Source organism: Mirounga angustirostris, unplaced genomic scaffold (genome assembly GCF_029215605.1).
Source record: "Mirounga angustirostris isolate CCGP_5_RB_7025 unplaced genomic scaffold, mMirAng1.0.hap1 SCAF_2, whole genome shotgun sequence".
Lineage (NCBI taxonomy): Eukaryota > Metazoa > Chordata > Mammalia > Carnivora > Phocidae > Mirounga > Mirounga angustirostris.
In genome coordinates, this window is record NW_026991710.1 from 147,617,284 (window position 1) to 147,635,572 (window position 18,289).

At 42.5% G+C, this 18,289-nt stretch overlaps 1 protein-coding gene across 3 annotated transcripts in view; it reads left to right on the plus strand.

The window, feature by feature from the left end:
• GALNT7 (polypeptide N-acetylgalactosaminyltransferase 7) overlaps window positions 1-18,289 on the plus strand; it is a 142,373-nt gene that overhangs the window by 75,526 nt on the left and 48,558 nt on the right. For all 3 annotated transcript variants that reach the window (XM_045879558.3, XM_054508686.2, XM_064585304.1), the window contains one exon: window positions 540-1,000. In XM_045879558.3, the coding sequence (XP_045735514.3) occupies window positions 540-1,000 (461 nt within the window). The remainder of the gene's footprint in view (window positions 1-539; window positions 1,001-18,289) is intronic.

Genomic DNA, 18,289 nt, shown 5'->3' on the forward strand with positions numbered 1-18,289 from the left:
CTCACTGAGTAGAAAATACCAACTGTTGCGTGCACATCCCCGCCTTTTCCTCTGCCATTAGAGGCACGGAGCCCACCTCGTGATGGGTGGCATCTAATACCACTGCCACCATATGGCTGTATTACTGACAAGTAGTTATATTTATTGTACACTGGGCATCTGGGAAAACCACATACTGTACATGACCTATTAAATGTCTTTTTGTCAAAGCTCCTAGAACCCCATTGTTTTAACCCATAACAATGTGCTTTACTAAGAGGTCTTTGATAGAGAGTTTTAGAAGGGGAGAGGTAAAAAAAAAAAAAATGTATCCTTTCATTTATTTTGGAAGGGAAATAATCTGTTTCTTAGGATGTCCTCCCCCCTGCGCAAAAGATATCTTTTAATGGGAAGTCCTGATTAATAGCCTGCTTCTGTTTAACATTTTAAATCATTTTATTGTTGCCTCAGCTTTTTATTAAACATGAAAATTTATATCATAAACTCTGCTCTGTTTTGCCTTCATGTACTCATTGTATGTCCCCCTCCCTTTTGTATAGGAAGACAGAGATGTCAGTAACCCCATGTCTAACCGAGGAGGCAATGGATTAGCTGCTGGGGATGACAGATTCAAACCTGTGGTACCATGGCCTCATGTTGAAGGAGTAGAAGTGGACTTAGAGTCTATTAGAAGAAAAAACAAGGCGAAAAATGAACAAGAGCGCCATGCTGGAGGAGATAACCAGAAGGACATAATGCAGAGGCAGTTTCTCACATTTAAGCCTCAGACATTCACCTACCGAGATCCTGTGCTTCGTCCAGGGATCCTCAGTAACTTTGAACCCAAAGAACCTGAGCCTCATGGAGTGGTTGGTGGCCCTGGAGAGAACGCCAAGCCATTGGTTTTGGGACCAGAATTCAAACATGCAATTCAAGCCAGCATTAAAGAGTTTGGATTTAACATGGTGGCAAGTGACATGATCTCACTGGACCGCAGCGTCAATGACTTGCGACAAGAAGAGTAAGCACACATCCTCTTCTTTCTAAATCGGGGCAACTCTTGTTTTGATAGGTGTTTAGTTAGATTGTTAGAATGGAGAAAATGTTTTTGCCTTTATTTCAAGGAAATTTAAAAAAAGGCTCTTCGGTCTGCAAAATGGCCAGAAGGAGGAGATCGCTTCGTTTATGCCATTAGATTGAAGGTATGACATATCAAATTCTGGGGGTTTTCCATCAGTGCTACTCACATGTGGTCCCTGGACTGGCACCAGTCTGTGAATTTTTTCTTTCCGGTCCACAGTGAGAACGTGAACCACTGTGTACCACGGTGTAAACCAACCAGTAAATACTTGGGTACAAGTGACGATTTTTTGATAACAAAACTTTCTCGATGTGCTGATTTTCATTCTGGATCAAGCCCCTGTCTTATTGGAATAATAACAAATAGTAACGCTGCTTTAGATGGCTTCTATAGTTACCTAGATATTGATGTTTCCCTTATTTTTTTTTCTTAGTACCATACCTGGAAATCGGCACTTGCTGGGTCTGTGCAAAAGGAATCCCCAAACAGATAAAACTCTGGCCTAAACTTTCAAATTATTTTCATGTAGCTTGATTTGTTTTTTAATTTAATTTAATTTAATTTTTTAAAAAAGATTTTATTTATTTATTTGACAGAGACATAGCAAGAGAGGGAACACAAGCAGGGGGAGTGGCAGAGGGAGAAGCAGGCTTCCCGCCGAGCAGGGAGCCCGATGTGGGGCTCGATCCCAGGACTCCGGGATCATGACCTGAGCTGAAGGCAGACGCTTAACGACTGAGCCACCCAGGCGTCCCTCATGTAGTTTGATTTAAAATAAAGGATTGCCAACTCTTAACTTTTGATAGACAGTGGTTATTGAATGAACTCAAAGCTTTTCTCTTTCAGTTTATTTAATCTGGGAGCAATTGATTCCAATTCAGAGTAGAGGCTTGCCTGGTCATAAGGTTGCCAAATTTAGCAAATAAAAATAGAGGATACTTGGTTAATTTTGAATTTCAGATGAATAATGAAAAACATTTAGTATAAATATATCCCAAACAGTGTATGGGACATACTTATACTTTAGAAAATTGTTTTATCTGAAACCTGAATTTAACTGGGTGTCCTGTGCCCTTCCAGTCAGGGGTGAAGGGTGGTTGTTACAGAGTTAGAACTGCCACGCGAGTACCCTTTAGGACCCGTGTGAGGCTCTGCAGTCCCTTATCCAGAGTGTGTCCTGGTTATCTAAAATACAGCACTTAAGCATACTGTTTAACTCTGTGACAGAAGGTTCTCTGAGAACCTGTCGATGGCATTCTCATCACTGAGAAGGGAAGAGAAGGAGAGAGTAACATGTATTGCCTTTCTACTACATGCCAGGACTTACTATAGGTTCTCTTAATTCTTACAACCAAACTGTGAGAGTTTTTACCTGTGTAGGTAGTCTGAAGCATGGAGCTCTGACTTCTGTGTCTTTGCCCAGCCAAATGGCAAAGTTGTGGTTCAACCCAGGGTGGTTTGCTGTGAAAGCCCTATCTTTCTACCACATGTCACCTCAAGGCAGGTCTTTCCCCAGGTGATATGCCTCTGTGCCATGTTACAGTCAGTTGGTGAGCTTAGTGTAGAAATGGAGATTGTTAGCACATGAGCTATTTATAAAGACAGATCATTAAAAACACCAATATAAATCTAGCTCACTTTTCAATATAAGAAATAGGCTAAGAAAATCAAATGACCTATAAGACAGAGAAGTACATGCCTCTGTGCCTCTCTCCTTCACCCCACACATCCTTTCTGTCTGCAAGATCTCTAGCTTCTGCCACCAAAATACGTCTCAGAGTAATTCTGAGACACGATCTTTCATCCCCACTAACCACCCAAGTCCAGGCCACCATCATCTCTCTTGGAATCCCGCAAGGATCTCCTTCATGCTTTCTCCATTTTGACTTCCGCCTCCTACGTATTCCCACAGAAGCCAGTGTGGTTATCTGAACCACACAACTCTAGCTTATCTACAACGATTCTTTGCTTTCCCGGGGCACTTAAAATAAAACCCAAACTCCTGAGCAGCAGCCGTGACCCTTCCCTGCCTTGACAACCTCCTCGTCAGGGTGCTCTAGCTGGGCTGGCCTTTCCCAGTCTCTTTGTTTTGCGTGTGCTCCTCGCTCCTCTGTGGAGACGTTCTCCCTTCCTGTGGCTGGCTCCTCCCTGTTCTTTAGGTCTTAGTAGAACCTCTCTAACCATGCTGTCTGATTTGGAAATGCCCTGCTTTGTTTTTTAATACTGCTCTCTGGCCATTTCACTGATAGTATATATCTAATTTTATAATTTATCAAATTTATATAGGTATTGGCTTATTTAGTTGTTTATCGACTGTCATTCTTACTTAGTGATAAGGTCCTGGGAGCAAGGAATATGCCTGTTTTCTTCACCAGCTGCTTCCAGTAGCTGACACCCAGTTGGTAAATACCTGTTGAGAGAATGAGCGAATGAATGAGTGGAATCTGCTAGGGTTCAAATCTTGACTCCATTACCGGCTGTGAGATCTTAGACCAGTTACTTACCCTCTGTAACCCTCAGTTACCTAATCCTTAAAATGGGTCTAACAATACCTATCTCCCCAGATTGGCATTGGAATTAAATGATGTAATAGGCTAAATGTCTTTTGTCACAGCCTTGGTGGTTAGAAACTTAAGTGTTCTGGAATTATTATTATTATTATTATTATTATTGCTGTGGTACTTTCTTCAGGTCACATACCTTGTCAAAATTTTATTTTATTTATTTTTTTTAAGATTTTTCTTGTCAAAATTTTGATGTTTTCAGTTACTATTTAACTTTGAGGTCCTCTGTTGCTTTTTGGAAAATGCAAATGTCACACACTGCCTTATCTTCATCATCTCATTTGTACTTGTATCTTCCATGACAAAGCCTTCACCTCTCCTGTGGTAAGTTTTTTTAGACACACCAGTTGCTGCCCAAACCCCCAATCTCTCTGAGTTCTCCTTGCTCTCATATAACTTCCTTCCTTTCTCTCTCTCCCCTGTCCTTTCTTTCTTGCCTTCCTCATTGCATCCCTCTTTCCCCTTCTCTTTTCTATCCCTTCCTTCCTTCTTCCATGCTGCACATAGGCTGATCACTTCCCGTGTTTTCTCTTGCATAAGTACTTAGAAGTAGGATATTGCATGTTTCTGTGTATCATTCCTTTAAGTACAGTGTCCCCAGTCAAACAAAAGGACCCGAGACTATCTTAGCAAATGCTCCTTAAGCCCCTCTTTAAACTTTTATACTAGTGAGAAAACTCTTTTATGCTTCAAAATACTCAAACATTATAACCCCCAGAAATTTTTTTTGTTTTTGAGAGAGAGAGAGCGAGCGTGAGAGCGTTCGGGAGGAGGAGCAGAGGGAGAGGGAGAGAGAGAATCTTAATCAGGCTGCACGCTCAGTGCAGAGCCTAGGCTAGGCTTGATCTCATGACCCCGAGACCATGACCTAAGCCAAAATCAAGAGTTGGATGCTTAATTGACTGCACCACCCAGGTGCCCTCCCCTGAAACTTTTTTTTTAAACTGAATCCAGATTGGGGCACCTGGCTGGCTCAGTCGTTAAGCGTCTGCCTTCGGCTCAGGTCATGATCCCAGGGTCCTGGGATCGAGCCCCGCATCGGGCTCCCTGCTCCACGGGAAGCCTGCTTCTCCCTCCCCCATTCCCCTTGCTTGTATTCCCTCTCTCACTGTGTCTCTCTCTGTCAAATAAATAAAGAAAATCTTTAAAAAAATAAATAAATAAACTGAATCCAGATTTTTTTTTTCCCCAAGATTTGATTTATTAGAGAGAGAGAATGCTTGAGCAGAGGGGGAGGGAGATAGGCAGAATCTCCAGCAGACTCCATGCTGAGCACCGAGCTCATCATGGGGCTCAATCCCACAACCCTGAGATCATGACCTGAGGTGGAACCAAGAGTCAGTCACTTAACTGAGCCACCCAGGTGCCCCGGATCCAGATTATTTGTAAAACTTGATTCTTTCTCATACTTAAAAAGAGAGAGAGAGAGAGAGGCTTAATTCCTCTTTGAACACTGAAAATTTAATGTAGAATAAATAATTTCTGAGTAGAGTTATTAATAAATTAGGAGGTGGATAGTCTTAAGAATTTAATCTAAAATAAAAAGGCCAACAACAAATAAAACATCCCTAAATCTTACATATTATCCAATATGCCTATTAGCACTTCTCTCCTTTTACTGGAAACATATTGAAAACATAGCATGCGTCCATCTCACACACATACAGCCCCCCTCACGCTCATCCCACATGGAGAATATGCCACACAGAGCCCACCAGAGACCGGCTTGGTGTTGCTGACTTTATGCAGCTTTGGAATATAGGCCTTATCAGCCCTGTTCTCTTGCATCCATCAGACATTTATTCATTTATTTTTTTAAGATTTTATTTATTTATTTGAGAGAGAGCACAAGCAGGGGGAGCAGGCAGAGGGAGAGGGAGGCCACTATACAGTCTGGCCCCGTTGTTCTCCGGCCCCACCGCCCCCCTTACCCGCACGCTTCTGCTTCTGCTGTTCCCTCTGCCCGAAAGCAAAGTCAGCCTCTTCGCCGGGCCTGACATGTATACAGCCGGCCCTTGAACAACACGGGTTCAAACTGCACAGGTTCACTTAGACACGCGTTTTCTTCCAGTATAGGAAATGTATTTTCTCTTCCTTATGATTTTCTTTCTTTTTTTTTTTTTTAAGGTTTTATTTGAGAGAGCACACACATGAGCTGGGGCGGGGGTGGGGGAGGGCCAGAGGGAGAAGCAGGCTCCCCGCTGAGCAGGGAGCCTGATGTAGGGCTCAATCCCAGGACCCCGGGATCACGACCTGAGCCCAAGGCAGACACTTGACCGACTGAGCCACCCAGGCGCCCCTCCATCAGACATTTAAATGAGCCACCTGCCAAGCTTGGAAACCAATCTTTGGGGCTATTGGTGCAGATGTGACGTCTGACACTGTGGTTAACTTGTTTGTTCTTGTGGCTGTCCCACAGTCATCTCAGATGAATGTGCTCTACCTTAGAAGCAAGATGGAGCTGCCCAGCTGCCAACATGACTCACACTTATGTATGTTACAGCTTTGAATTGCATGCACTGGCTGAGTAATTTACTGGCTGTTGATTGCTTGTTAAAAGAGTGAGTAACTGTATTTTGAGTGAACTGGAGGCCTACTTCTTTTTTAGAAACTTGATCCAAGAATGACTTCACCTGCCTTCACACACAATTTCCTATAAAAAAACACAGTTTTTTTTTCACAGTTCAACCGATATCAAGTGTCTCCAATAAGCAATACACTGTGCTAACCTATCGGTTGACAAAATACAGTCCCTGCCTTCAGGGGGCTCCCCACCTGCCCCTGGGGAGAAGGGAAAGAAATCCATAACATAAGAGTCATAGGAAAGGGGTGAGCAAAATGATGTGGTTCAGAGCGGGGAGAGGCACGTGAAGTTAAAGGAGTCGGAACAAGATTGAGGGAGGGGACACCAGGGCTGAAGCCTGGAGGATGCGTAGGGTCTTCCCAGGAAGATTTCCAGGTTTAGAAGATATAAAGACAGGGCGCCTGGGTGGCTCAGTCGTTAAGCGTCTGCCTTCAGCTCAGGTCATGATCTCAGGGTCCTGGGATCGAGTCCCGCATTGGGCTTGCTGCTCCTTGGGAGCCTGCTTCTCCCTGTGCCTCTCTCTGTCTGTCTCTGTCTCTCATGAATAAATAAATAAAATCTTTAAAAAAAAAAAAAAAGAAGATATAAAGACAGGCAGTGACTAGGAAAAAAGCAAGTGGTGTAGTATATATTTGGATCAGTATGTGTAGAGATATTGGTAGGATAAGTAGGGTCATGTTTGGAAGACCACAGGGCCACGCACAAAGTCTACTGATTGGTCAGGAAAGGACCACCGAAGGTTACACAGAGAACCTTAGGAATAGCAGACTGGTAACGGTGTCGAGAATGGATTAGGTGGTGGAGAGCTGTTGGAGGGTGAGTAGCTTTAGAACAGGAGCTTCAGCAAAGGTTCCAGGACCAGAAAAAGGGAGACTCGGTGTAAGAGAACAGAAGAGAAATAAGAGAATCAGTAGGCCTTGGCAGCTTGGTAGAGTGGAAGGAGGAATCAAAGATAAATCCAGTGCTTGGAAGGGCAGTAACACAAAGAATGACGCTATTAACAGGAAAGGCTGGTTGGGATGGAGCAGGCCGCTCTGCTCGAAGCTCAGTGACCTAAACCACTTCTCTCCCCAGCTTTAGATGAATTCATGCAGAGCCCAGCAGGATGGGGAGCCTGCATGTGGGGAAGGGTGGAATGATCTGTTTGTGAATATGGTTTTCTTCAAATAAAGCTCCAGATTTTATTTCCCCTACTGTGAACTAACTGATGCAAATACATGGAAATTATTCTTGCCCTTTTTCTGCCCAAGAAGGCAGACAATCAGAGGTATATAATCCAAGCTATTTTGTTTCAAACAAATGAATTAAATATTTTGACTTGTTAGGCAAATTCATCCCCGAATATTTAACCTTTCCTCCTACCTACACATCGATTGCATTTTTATTTTGTTGGAAGCTATCTTCATTGCATTTACAAAGTGAAATAATAGATGTTAAAGTGCTCCAGAAATTCTAAGAGCTATGCAAATGTTAATATGATTAATTGTTAATAACTTTCTTAAGCTTGTCTGTGGGAAATTGAAGGTTTTTTTTTTTTTTTAAGAAATTTTACATTTACATTCATGCCTTATATACCAGACAATTCTCTTCTTACCTGATACCAAAATAATCATGTTTACACTCTTATTTAAGGTGAATTGTGATCATGAGCTTTTTTTTTTCTTTCTCTATTTGTGTCAAAGGCTTTCTTTGATACCTTTGTTTATATAGTGCTATAATTTATAAAACAGGTGCTATTTTCAAAACATTTATTTAGTTGAAATGGTATAGGGTTCCTTTTTAAATTTCAGTTTCTACAGATGACCCATAGGTTTCAGTTAGAGCTGACTAAAACTCTGAGCTGGTCATCAGATGTTAAATTATTAGAATAAGGTATAAACCCGATATACACATATATATGTGAATCGTGTACATGCATATGGATTTCAGCACTTTATCCCGATTTCTATTATCGGAATATATGATGGACCCCATCCAGACTGCACCGATCACAGTTACTAACACATGGTCCTTTTCTCTCACAGCTGGCCCAAGATGTGTCCCATTTTTTCAAACTACAGTTTGGCAACCGTAGATCTAATCTGTAGGAAGCACATTTGAATTTGGTTTCAGATGACCCATGATGGATATATTGCTTCTTTTTTGTCCCAAAGGTATTACTTTCTAACTGGCTTGAAAATTTTTACTCTTAGAAGCCACTTTTTGTGAGTTCAAAGGTTTTCTAGATTAACTTTAAAAATAAATTGTGTTCTAATGCCCAGTTTCTCTTTTTCCTTTTCCTCCAAACACATACATATGAACTCCCACACACACGTGCGCACACACACACACGCACACACACACATTTTGCACTTTGGAGTTTTCTCAGTTATGGGGGCAGAGCTGATTTTTGTTTAAGGTCCTGACTGACAACAGGAAATGTATTTAGCCAAAGTGGAATTATTACAGAGATCGGGGGTAACATAGGTCATCTCAATTTCCACAGCAGTTGAGAAGGGTACCACGTTCATAAAGTGAGCCTACAAAAACTGGAAATAGAGGGAATTCGCTCTAAGCCACCATGAGCAGAGTAGCAGTAAATCTGGCATGCTGCGCTCTCCTTGATAGTGTTCTGGGATGGCTCACTTCCCTTGGTGGAAACATTCTTCTCCTGCCCAAGACCTCATTTGGTTGATAAAGTCCTTCCCATTCTCTAGTCATTCTGCAAGTTGCTCTATTGAAAAGGGACTTAGCTTCATTTCCCCTGCCCTTATCTCCCCCTCCATCCCCACCACCAAGCATTATAAAAGTATAAGGTATGCCTGATGAAAAATTATAAACTCAGGTGGCTCATTTTTGTTTTTTTCAAGTGCTCTGCCCCCAACCAGGAATTTAGAGTAAGTTCCTCGCAGGCTAGTTAGAAAAAATAGAGAGGCACCACTAGCTAGCCCTTAACATCCCACCCCAAAGACAGACAGTTTCAGGGAAAGGAAAATCTTGACTCTTTTCTTTTTTTTTTTTGCCCTCCTTAGGATAAGTTTCCCACCCATGAGGAGCACTGCCATGGAAGTTAAGGGATGTTTTTTTGTACCTTCTCCTACTAGAGCATCTCAGTTTTGGAGCTAACAATCATTTCAAAGTGTTTAGTCCTTGTCTTCTGCTACAAGGTTATGAATCCCTTCCCGAGGAGAGCTGCAGACATATAGACCCAGGCATGTCACAGTGCAGTGTGGGTGCCTGAACACACGTCCCCTCTCCCAGGGGGTTGGCACGACCTGCTCTGGTAGTTTAGCAACTCAGACAAGCAGAGGCAGCCAGGACCATTAGACACAGCCTGTTTATTCCTGTGTGTGTTCCCTTAATGCATATCGGCTCTTGTGTGTTTGTGGAATGGTATCAATTCCGTGCAGACGTGCTGAAGGTTTCTACATCTCCTCCTGAGTGTGAGTGTTTGGAAGTGATCAAGGGCAAGGTTTCTCACAGAGTGACGCTGACAATGTATTTATGAAGGCCTTGAGAAAAAAGCTGACAGCCCTGCCGGAATACTTTCCTTTAGTTCAAGAAGCGGGGGCGGGGCGCAGTTTGTAGTGGCTCCGAGATGGTCCTAACTAGACTTGCTACTATATTAGGCAGTCTGGGGAAGCTGCCAGGGCATCCAGAGAAGCTGAGAGGAAATGGATTGGTGAAGAAGGGTACCTCTGGATCAGACTTTTCATTTTGGCGAAGTTGCTCTGTATTAGAAGCAAATGTCCCCCAGGACCTACAAGAAGGAAAACACCAGTCTCCGGGTTTAAAGGCTACAAAGAATGGCCTATAAATGTCAGTGGTGATTTTAGCTGTACTGATTGATTTTGTTCTCCTCGGGGTTCTGGTCTCGACGTTCCCTAAGTTTGGATTGGTCTAGTCCTATCCCTATTTTTCCTTTAAGCCCTATTTTCTTTTCTTTTTTTAAATACATAATTATGCAAAACAGAGGCTTACCAGGAGATTACCTATCTGTCTGTCTGTCTGTCTATCGACCTGTCTCTATATGGCATTGTAGCAGAAGTGTCTGTATTGTATCTAAGTGGTAGTCAAAGCCAAACTTGTGGACATAGGAGCATAGTGTGACTGTGAAGTCATAATATAAGGTTTTCCACATTTAAGTTGAATTATGTACATGAATCTGGTTAACTGTTAAGCCAAGCATGAACAAACATATAAGGAAAGGAAGAACCCTACCCCCTATTTATTCCGGAAGCCCCACAACCATTCTGGAAGATAGTGCTCATGTTGGGCCACACATTTGGGAGAAACTTTGGCCAGTTTAGAGCCAGGTCTCACTGTTGTCGTGATTGGTTGTAAAAACCCGAGGTGACAGCCTCACCCTTCCACATGGACACATGCAGGTACCTCTGGGATATCCAGTAGAAAGGACTCGTTTTGGAGAAAAGCAAAAAGGAGGATATGGGAGAGATGGCAATCTTCGAAAGTGGTTGCATCAGGTCAAAGCCTTCCTTCCTCTTGATTGATTGAGTTTCAGGCTGACATCCACTCCTCAGTCTGTGGGGCAATTTTGACAGCTCTCCCATGGTAGAGACAAGTCCTTGGGGGAGCGCTGTAAAGCAGGATCATCAGTACCAATTCTTTTCATAAGCAAGTATTGTAGAAGTAGTAAGATGAATAATTTGTTGTACAACTTCTTCAGTGCACTTTTAAGTTACTTACCTTTGCTCACTTTAAGCTGAATATTTAAAAAAAATGCACTTGGTACATTGCAAATAGAATTACTCTTATCATTCTTGCAACACGTAAGGTGAACATGCTAAAAAGTAGACAGGTCAAGCAAATTGCGTGAGTTAAAATTATGTTAAAATACAGTTTAGGTTCGGTAATACCTAGGAAATGGCCTGTAGTTTTGCTCTCCTCTTCACGGCATCCCTGCAGCGAGATTCCACTCTCCAAAATGTAGTCAATGTGTAGGAGGAAAATCACATTTTTAATAACCTAGTAACTTATTTTAGAATGAGCCATGCCATTTTAATCCAAAGGAAAATATCCACTCATTCTCCAAAATAGCAGGTCCCAGTGAGCAAATCAAAAAGCAGGATAAAACGCTCTGGAGAATGATTTGAGAATCTAAACTGCATGTTCTTACGACCCTGGAGATGCACTGCTGTCACTTTAAAGAAAGGAGTTGCAAAGTCTTCAGCAGAAGCGAATGTGAACAGCAGACTGCTGTGTTTCAGCTTCTGTGAGGCAGGAGCTCCCTCCAGAGCCACAACAGGCTCTGCTGCAGCCCTGCTGGCGGGGTCCCTCCCTAGGAAGAGAGAAGGAGAGAATGGGAAAGGAGCACTGGAGGAAGACAGACTCTTTCCTGAAAGTTTTTATTGAGGCGTGTGTGAAGCACAGCTTACTGGGAAAGTAGCATCAGGTAGTCAGTCTTACTTAAAACCAAGCAAAGAGGGGCCCCTGGGTGGCTCAGGTCTGCCTTGGGCTCAGGTCATGATCCCAGGGTCCTGGGATCGAGTCCCGCGTTTGGCTCCCTGCTCCACAGGGAATCTGCTTCTCTCTCTCTGCCTCTTCCCCTCCCCCCAGCTTGCACACGCTCTCTCTCTCTTTCTCAAATAAATAACCTTTTAAAAAAGTAAAATCAAGCAAAGAAGAGTCTGCCAGGCAGACAGTGAAACAGCCTAGATTGGGTTTGACTGCTTCAGAACCTTCTCTAGCTTCTGTCGTATGTGCTAGTCTCTGCCTGCACAGCCTCAGATGCCGGACGTTGGGGCTAGGGGCAGGACCGGTTGGAATTAACGCTGTGCCGGGGGGCATATGCCGCAGACTTAGACAGACACAGAAGGGCAGGTTCCAGCCCTAGGGCATTTATTTATACTTTTTTATATGGCTTTTGGGGAACTATTTCTCACTTTATTTTTTAAAGGTTTTGTTTATTTAACAGAGAGAGAAAACAAGCAAGCAGGCAAAGTGGCAGGCAGAGGGAGAAGGAGAGGCAGGCTTCTAGCTGAGCAGGGAGCCCGATGCGGGGCTCGATCCCAGGACCCCGGGGCCATGACCTGAGCCCAAGGCAAACGCTTCACCAACTGAGCCACCCAGGTACCCCTTCTCAGTCACTTTAAATGCAGTATAAGCTATGTTTACCACTTCCACGGAATTAACTCTGTCACTGTGATGGTGCTTTGCTCCCTTATTTCTCTGATACAGCAGGTAATGAAGACAGAGGGTCCTCAGTAAATGACAGGATCAGTAGGATCAGTAGCATCACTGTCCACTTTATTGAGCACCTACTACATGTCTAGCAGTGTGCCGGGGGCTTTAATACACTATCTCCAATCTTTACAACCATATTGAAACAGTGCATATTTTTCCCACTGTGTTTTTAGGTGATGTACCTGAGGCTCAGAGAAGTAGGTAATTTGAAGGTCACATAACTATAAGATGGTGGCACTGGGATTCAAAATTGGGCTTCTAGAGCACATTGCCTTGTTAGTGATGCTAAACTAATGGCCAAGGGGGGTATGTTACAGGACACTACAGTGCGTTAACTTTCCTAAAAAGAAAAATGGAGAAAGTTAGGAAAAGGTAAAAGGCAAAGGCTTTTTTTTTTTTTTTTTAAGATTTTATTTATTTATTTGAGAGAGAGTGACAGAGATAGGAAGAGAGAGCACAAGCAGGGGGAGTGGGAGAGGGAGAACAGACTCCCCGCTGAGCAGGGAGCCCGATGTGGGGCTCAATCCTGGGACCCCGGGATCATGACCTGAGCAGAAAGCAGATGCTTAACCAACTGCGCCCCCCAGGTGCCCCAGGCAAAGACTTTTTATCTCATTATTGCAGAATGTTTTTCTGCTCTTAAGACAGTGTTTCTCAGTCTCAGCACTATCACCTTCTTTGTCGTGGGGGCCGTCCTGTGCATGGTAGGATGTTTATCAGCATCTCTGCAGTCTACCCACTAGGTGCCAGGAGCACACACACCCCTGGCCCTGGTTGTTGTGATAGCAACAACAAATATCTCCAGAGTTTGCCAGGTAGGGCAAAATCTCCCCTGATTAGGAATCACTGCCCTAAGAAGTCAATCAACGTAATGTTTCAATAGGCAGGGTGAGGGTGGTGGTAATACGATGGAAAGAACAAAGATGGGATTTCTAGCATCGTGGAAAAGAATAAGCACAGATTGATTGAATGAGCCAAAGAAATAGGAAGACCTGATCCTTGGTAAAATGAAGTTAGGAGAAGTGGAAGATTTTGTCATGGGTCTCAGGCCACCTTGGGGCAGAATATCCATGCATTACAGTAATCATTCATAGATACGTGGATATCTCTTTCACTTTTTTTCCGTGTAACAAATACTGGGGGTGCAATGCACGGAGCCACCCTTTATTCCACTGTTAAAAAAAAAAAAGATCCAATCCTGCCTTTTATTTAAACCCACCTTTCAGTCAGTGGTGGCCACTGATGACGTTTTCAAAATTGAGTGCATTTTGTCTGAACTTTATCCAAAGTTATTCAACCCATTCTTCTCTTGAATTATCTCCTATTTCTATTCCACCCCCCCTTTTTAAATCTGGACAATTACTAATACTTGTTGGGGAGGGAAATTATTCTAAGTAATAAATAGTGACAATGCCTATGTTATTAACCTGCGAAGATAATTTTATACTTATTAAGACCATTGTAAGGCAGTGATCTTTTAGTTATGATTAGCAAGTATCAGGATGAATTATGAAAAGGTAAAACCTATAACAAAATATCTGTTTAGTGACTTGGCCTGTTCAGAATCTATGGACCAGCAGTTCTTCACCTTTTGGTCTCAGGCCCCCTTTAAATGCTTAAAAATTATTAAGAGTCCCAAATTATTAGACTTCTATGTGGGACGTATCTATCAAAATTTACCATATTGAAATTAAAGCAGAAGTTTTAAATTATTCAGTTAGTAGCGATAAACCCATTCATTACATGTTAACACATTTTATGAAAGAGAAATTTTCCAAAATGAAAAAAAGTGTATGTTAAGAGTAGAATTACTTTGCATTTTTATCGATTTCTTTAATGTCTGGCTTCTAGAAGGTATGTAGATTCCAATATCTACTTGTGCATTCAGTCTATGCCCATATGTTGTTTTGGTTGAAATAAAGAAAATCTGGCCTCGCACAGATATGTAATTGGAAAAGAGGAGTATTTTTAATAGCCTTTTCAGATAATTGTGGATATTCTTCCTTGATGCTGTGCCAAAACATGACCCGTAGTAGTTTTTGAAAAATAGTTGCAATGTAGAATCTGCAACTATACCTTTAATACTCTGTTGTTAGTCTATCTTGCACTTTAGTCTTTTCCCTGTGAATGATGTAACATCACCTGTTCATATCCCGAGTAATGCAGATTTTCCATGTATTGACAATTTCATTACATATATCATCATCAGTTCTCATCAGAAAGGGTTTTAACTCATGGGAAGCTGTCATAATTCCAAAATTCTAAGTTTTGCCTGAAACCTCAAATTTTATCATCAGAAACAAGTAATGTCAGCTGTTTTCCTCAAAGTGACAGGCTCCCTTTGTCCACATTTGAGAAAATGCCAAATAACCAAAAATTTCATTCTATGAAAAAATTGGCTAGTTCAACTCAGAACTCAGTTATACAGGTGCTTTTCCTTGAGACAACCATCATGATGGAGCAGAAATCCTCTTTGCACACTTCCCATTTTGTCTCAAAGAATATTAAAAAGGCATATACTCAAAGGCAGGATTTAATAAAATTAATAAATTTTTTTTAAAGATTTATTTATTTGAGAGAGAGAGAGAGCACGAGCAGGGGAAGAGGGAGAAGCAGGCTTCCCGCCGAGCAGGGAACCCAATGCAGGGCTCGATCCCAGGACCCTGGGATCATGACCTGAGCTGAAAGCAGACGCTTAACTGACTGAGACACCCAGGTGCCCCTAAAATTAATAAATCTTCATCAAGGAAGATTTACTGGTTCATTAAGGACATTCAGTGTAGATGGCATTGTTTTTGCCTTGAGTGTGTGACGATAAGGGATACCATCAACACAAGTACCTTTTGGTGCTATTACCTTGATTTGTCCAAGGGCACCAGCAGTTTTACCCACCACTGCTTTTGCCCCATCAGAGTAAATATCAACACAGTGAAAAAGGTATTAAGCTTTTAATACCATGAAAATAATTTTGACTTAATCAAGCTCCTGAAAGGGTCTTGGGAATCCCAGGGATCTGTGGATCATACTTTGAGTACCACTGTTACAGATTTTAGAATAAATTAGAGAAATAATGAAAATGAGACTTAAGAAAAAAATTGTCTTCAGTCTTCCAGTTTGATCACTGACAAATTATAATGCTATAAATTTAAGTTAGAATTCTTATACCTGATTCATTGGTAATTATACCAGATTCCATGGTTAATGATGATTTAGATCATTAAGATGCTTACCTGATCATTAACTGATAAAGAAGAACTTTATATTACAAAAAGTGCTAGAACATCTGCAGAAGGGTAGATGACCTGATAGTATGAGATCCTATCACTAGACTAATTAACAGGACTGATGGATAAAGCAATACAAAAAAAATGGCCAGCCTTAATATTCCTGGGACAGAAATGTTTTTAAATGGTGTGATGCAACCAGCCTCCAAATTTGGAGTAGTTTATTCTTAAAATAATTTAAATGATTCAGAAAGGGTCTTGCGGGAGTAAAAAGGCATTCAAACCTAAGGATTCGAAGTTCAATAATTTATTGGCCAGGTACTTTATTATAGTAATATTTTTGTATTGCTCATTTTTGATATTTCAGGAATTCACAGCAGAGTGTCCAAAAGTTATTTATATTTACTGAAGTCTGGAGCTAGTACTAGAATATCAATACATCATGCAGGTGCATCATAAAATGAGACCAGTAGTATTAACATGACAATTTTTGATCAGACATTGTACAGATAACCAAAGTTAGCTTCCAAACTGCTGGCTCATTTGGGATATCTGCAAAGCTGTTTCTTTCAAGACCTTCCTCTGTAGCAAATTCCTAGCCCCCCCCAAATGCTATTTTTATTGGTATTTTATCATATGTATTGTTTATATAGACAAAATAATTCTTATAAAGTTAAAATTAGTCTTAGGACCAATTTTTTTTTTTTTTATTTTATTTATTTGACCTAGAGAGAGAGAGAGAGCACAAGCAGGGGTAGCGGCAGGCAGAGGGAGAGGGAGAAGCAGGCTCCCCGCTGAGCAGGGAGCCCGTTGCGGGGCTCGATCCCAGGACCCCGGGATCATGACCTGAGCTGAAGGCAGACGCTTAACCGACTGAGCCACCCAGGTGCCCCAGGACCAAATTTTTAATAAGGAAAATATAGCAACTTGAGGGGGTGCTTTGATTATTTTTCACTCCACCCCACCCTTCCATTTTCAGAAGAAAAAGATTCATAGAATATGTGAGTGGTCAGAAGGCGCTTATTATTTCTATCCTAATGATTGTAAAACTAAGCAGATACACAATAAAATCAGAAAAAGCCAAGTCGAATTAAGTCAGTGTCCATTATAACATACATGTGTGTGTATACACCTGGGTTGTTGATTCGCATGTCTCTATCTTCATATAATATGAGTTCTTTGAGGAAACCCTCCCCATAGTCCTCTCTGAGTCTCAGTTTCCACATCTGTAAAAAGAAGGAGTTTTCAGTGTGTTTAACTCATGTAGCCACGCTGTCCCCAGAATCCTTCTTCAAATGACTTCCTTCGTGACTCTGTGCTTTGGATCTGTGTGCCTCCTTGAAACCCCGGGCTCCTTAATGCAGTTTGGAAACCCCTAGACATCTTCCAAGGTCTCTTCCATCTGAAAATTACTTTTTTCTATGTTTCTCCAGCCTCCCCTGAGTCTTCGGCTACGTTTCTCTAGATGCAAGAGCTGCATAGAAGCAGCAGCCAGCGGGCGCCTGGGTGGCTCAGTTGGTTAAGCGACTGCCTTCGGCTCAGGTCATGATCCTGGAGTCCCTGGATCGAGTCCCGCATCGGGCTCCCTGCTCGGTGGGGAGTCTGCTTCTCCCTCTGACCCTCCTCCCTCTCATGCTCTCTGTCTCTCATTCTCTCTCTCTCTCAAATAAATAAATAAAATCTTAAAAAAAAAGGGGGGGGGGGCGCCTGGGTGGCTCAGTTGGTTGAGTGACTGCCTTCGGCTCAGGTCATGATCCTGGAGTCCCGGGATCGAGTCCCGCATCGGGCTCCCTGCTCGGCAGGGAGTCTGCTTCTCCCTCTGACCCTCCTCCCTCTCATGCTCTCTGTCTCTCATTCTCTCTGTCTCAAATAAATAAATAAAATCTTAAAAAAAAAAAAAAAAAAAAAAAAGAAGCAGCCAGCAAGCAGCTGGTGTGCAGTTGTTCGCACTCCAGCTTAGCAGAGAGCTTTCTGTTCTGGCCCTGCCTCTTCTTCCTGGAAGAGCTGAGGAGCCCGGCAGCTCTGGGCCGGTGCCAGGCATGACAACTCTTCTTGGAAAGTAACAATAGACGCGGTTATCTATTAACTTAGCAGGGACAAGCACTGCTTTGATTCCAGCACGTCAGCAGTTTGCACCGTTTGGCAAAACTTGCCCTTGATGTCCAGCCCCTCGACGCTGTGCCCGACCTGGCAGGGAGAGCATCAGACTGGCTGCCAGGATACCAGGCTCCCCCTTCTTTGGTTTCCCTAGGAGCAGGAAGGGGAGCAGAATGGATTAGCTAGAAGACAATCAGCCATTTTATATTGCCAAGTTCAGCCCTACTGGTGTCCCTCGGATAGAATCCGGCTGTGACAGTGTCTCCCCTTGTTTTTTTTTTGTTTTTTTTTAATTTTATTATGTTATGTTAGTCACCATGCAATACATCATTGGTTTTTGATGTGGTGATCCACGATCCATTGTTTTCGTATAACACCCAGTGCTCCATGCAGTACGTGCCCTCCTTAATACCCATCACCAGGCTATCAAATCCCCCCTCCCCGCTCCCCTCTAAAACCCTGTTTGTTTCTCAGACTCCATAGTATCTCAGTGTCTCCCCTGGTTAACCATTGTATGTGTCAGCTCCAGGGAGGGGAGGAAACCCATTTTGGCACACTGACCAAGAAGCGCAAGTCC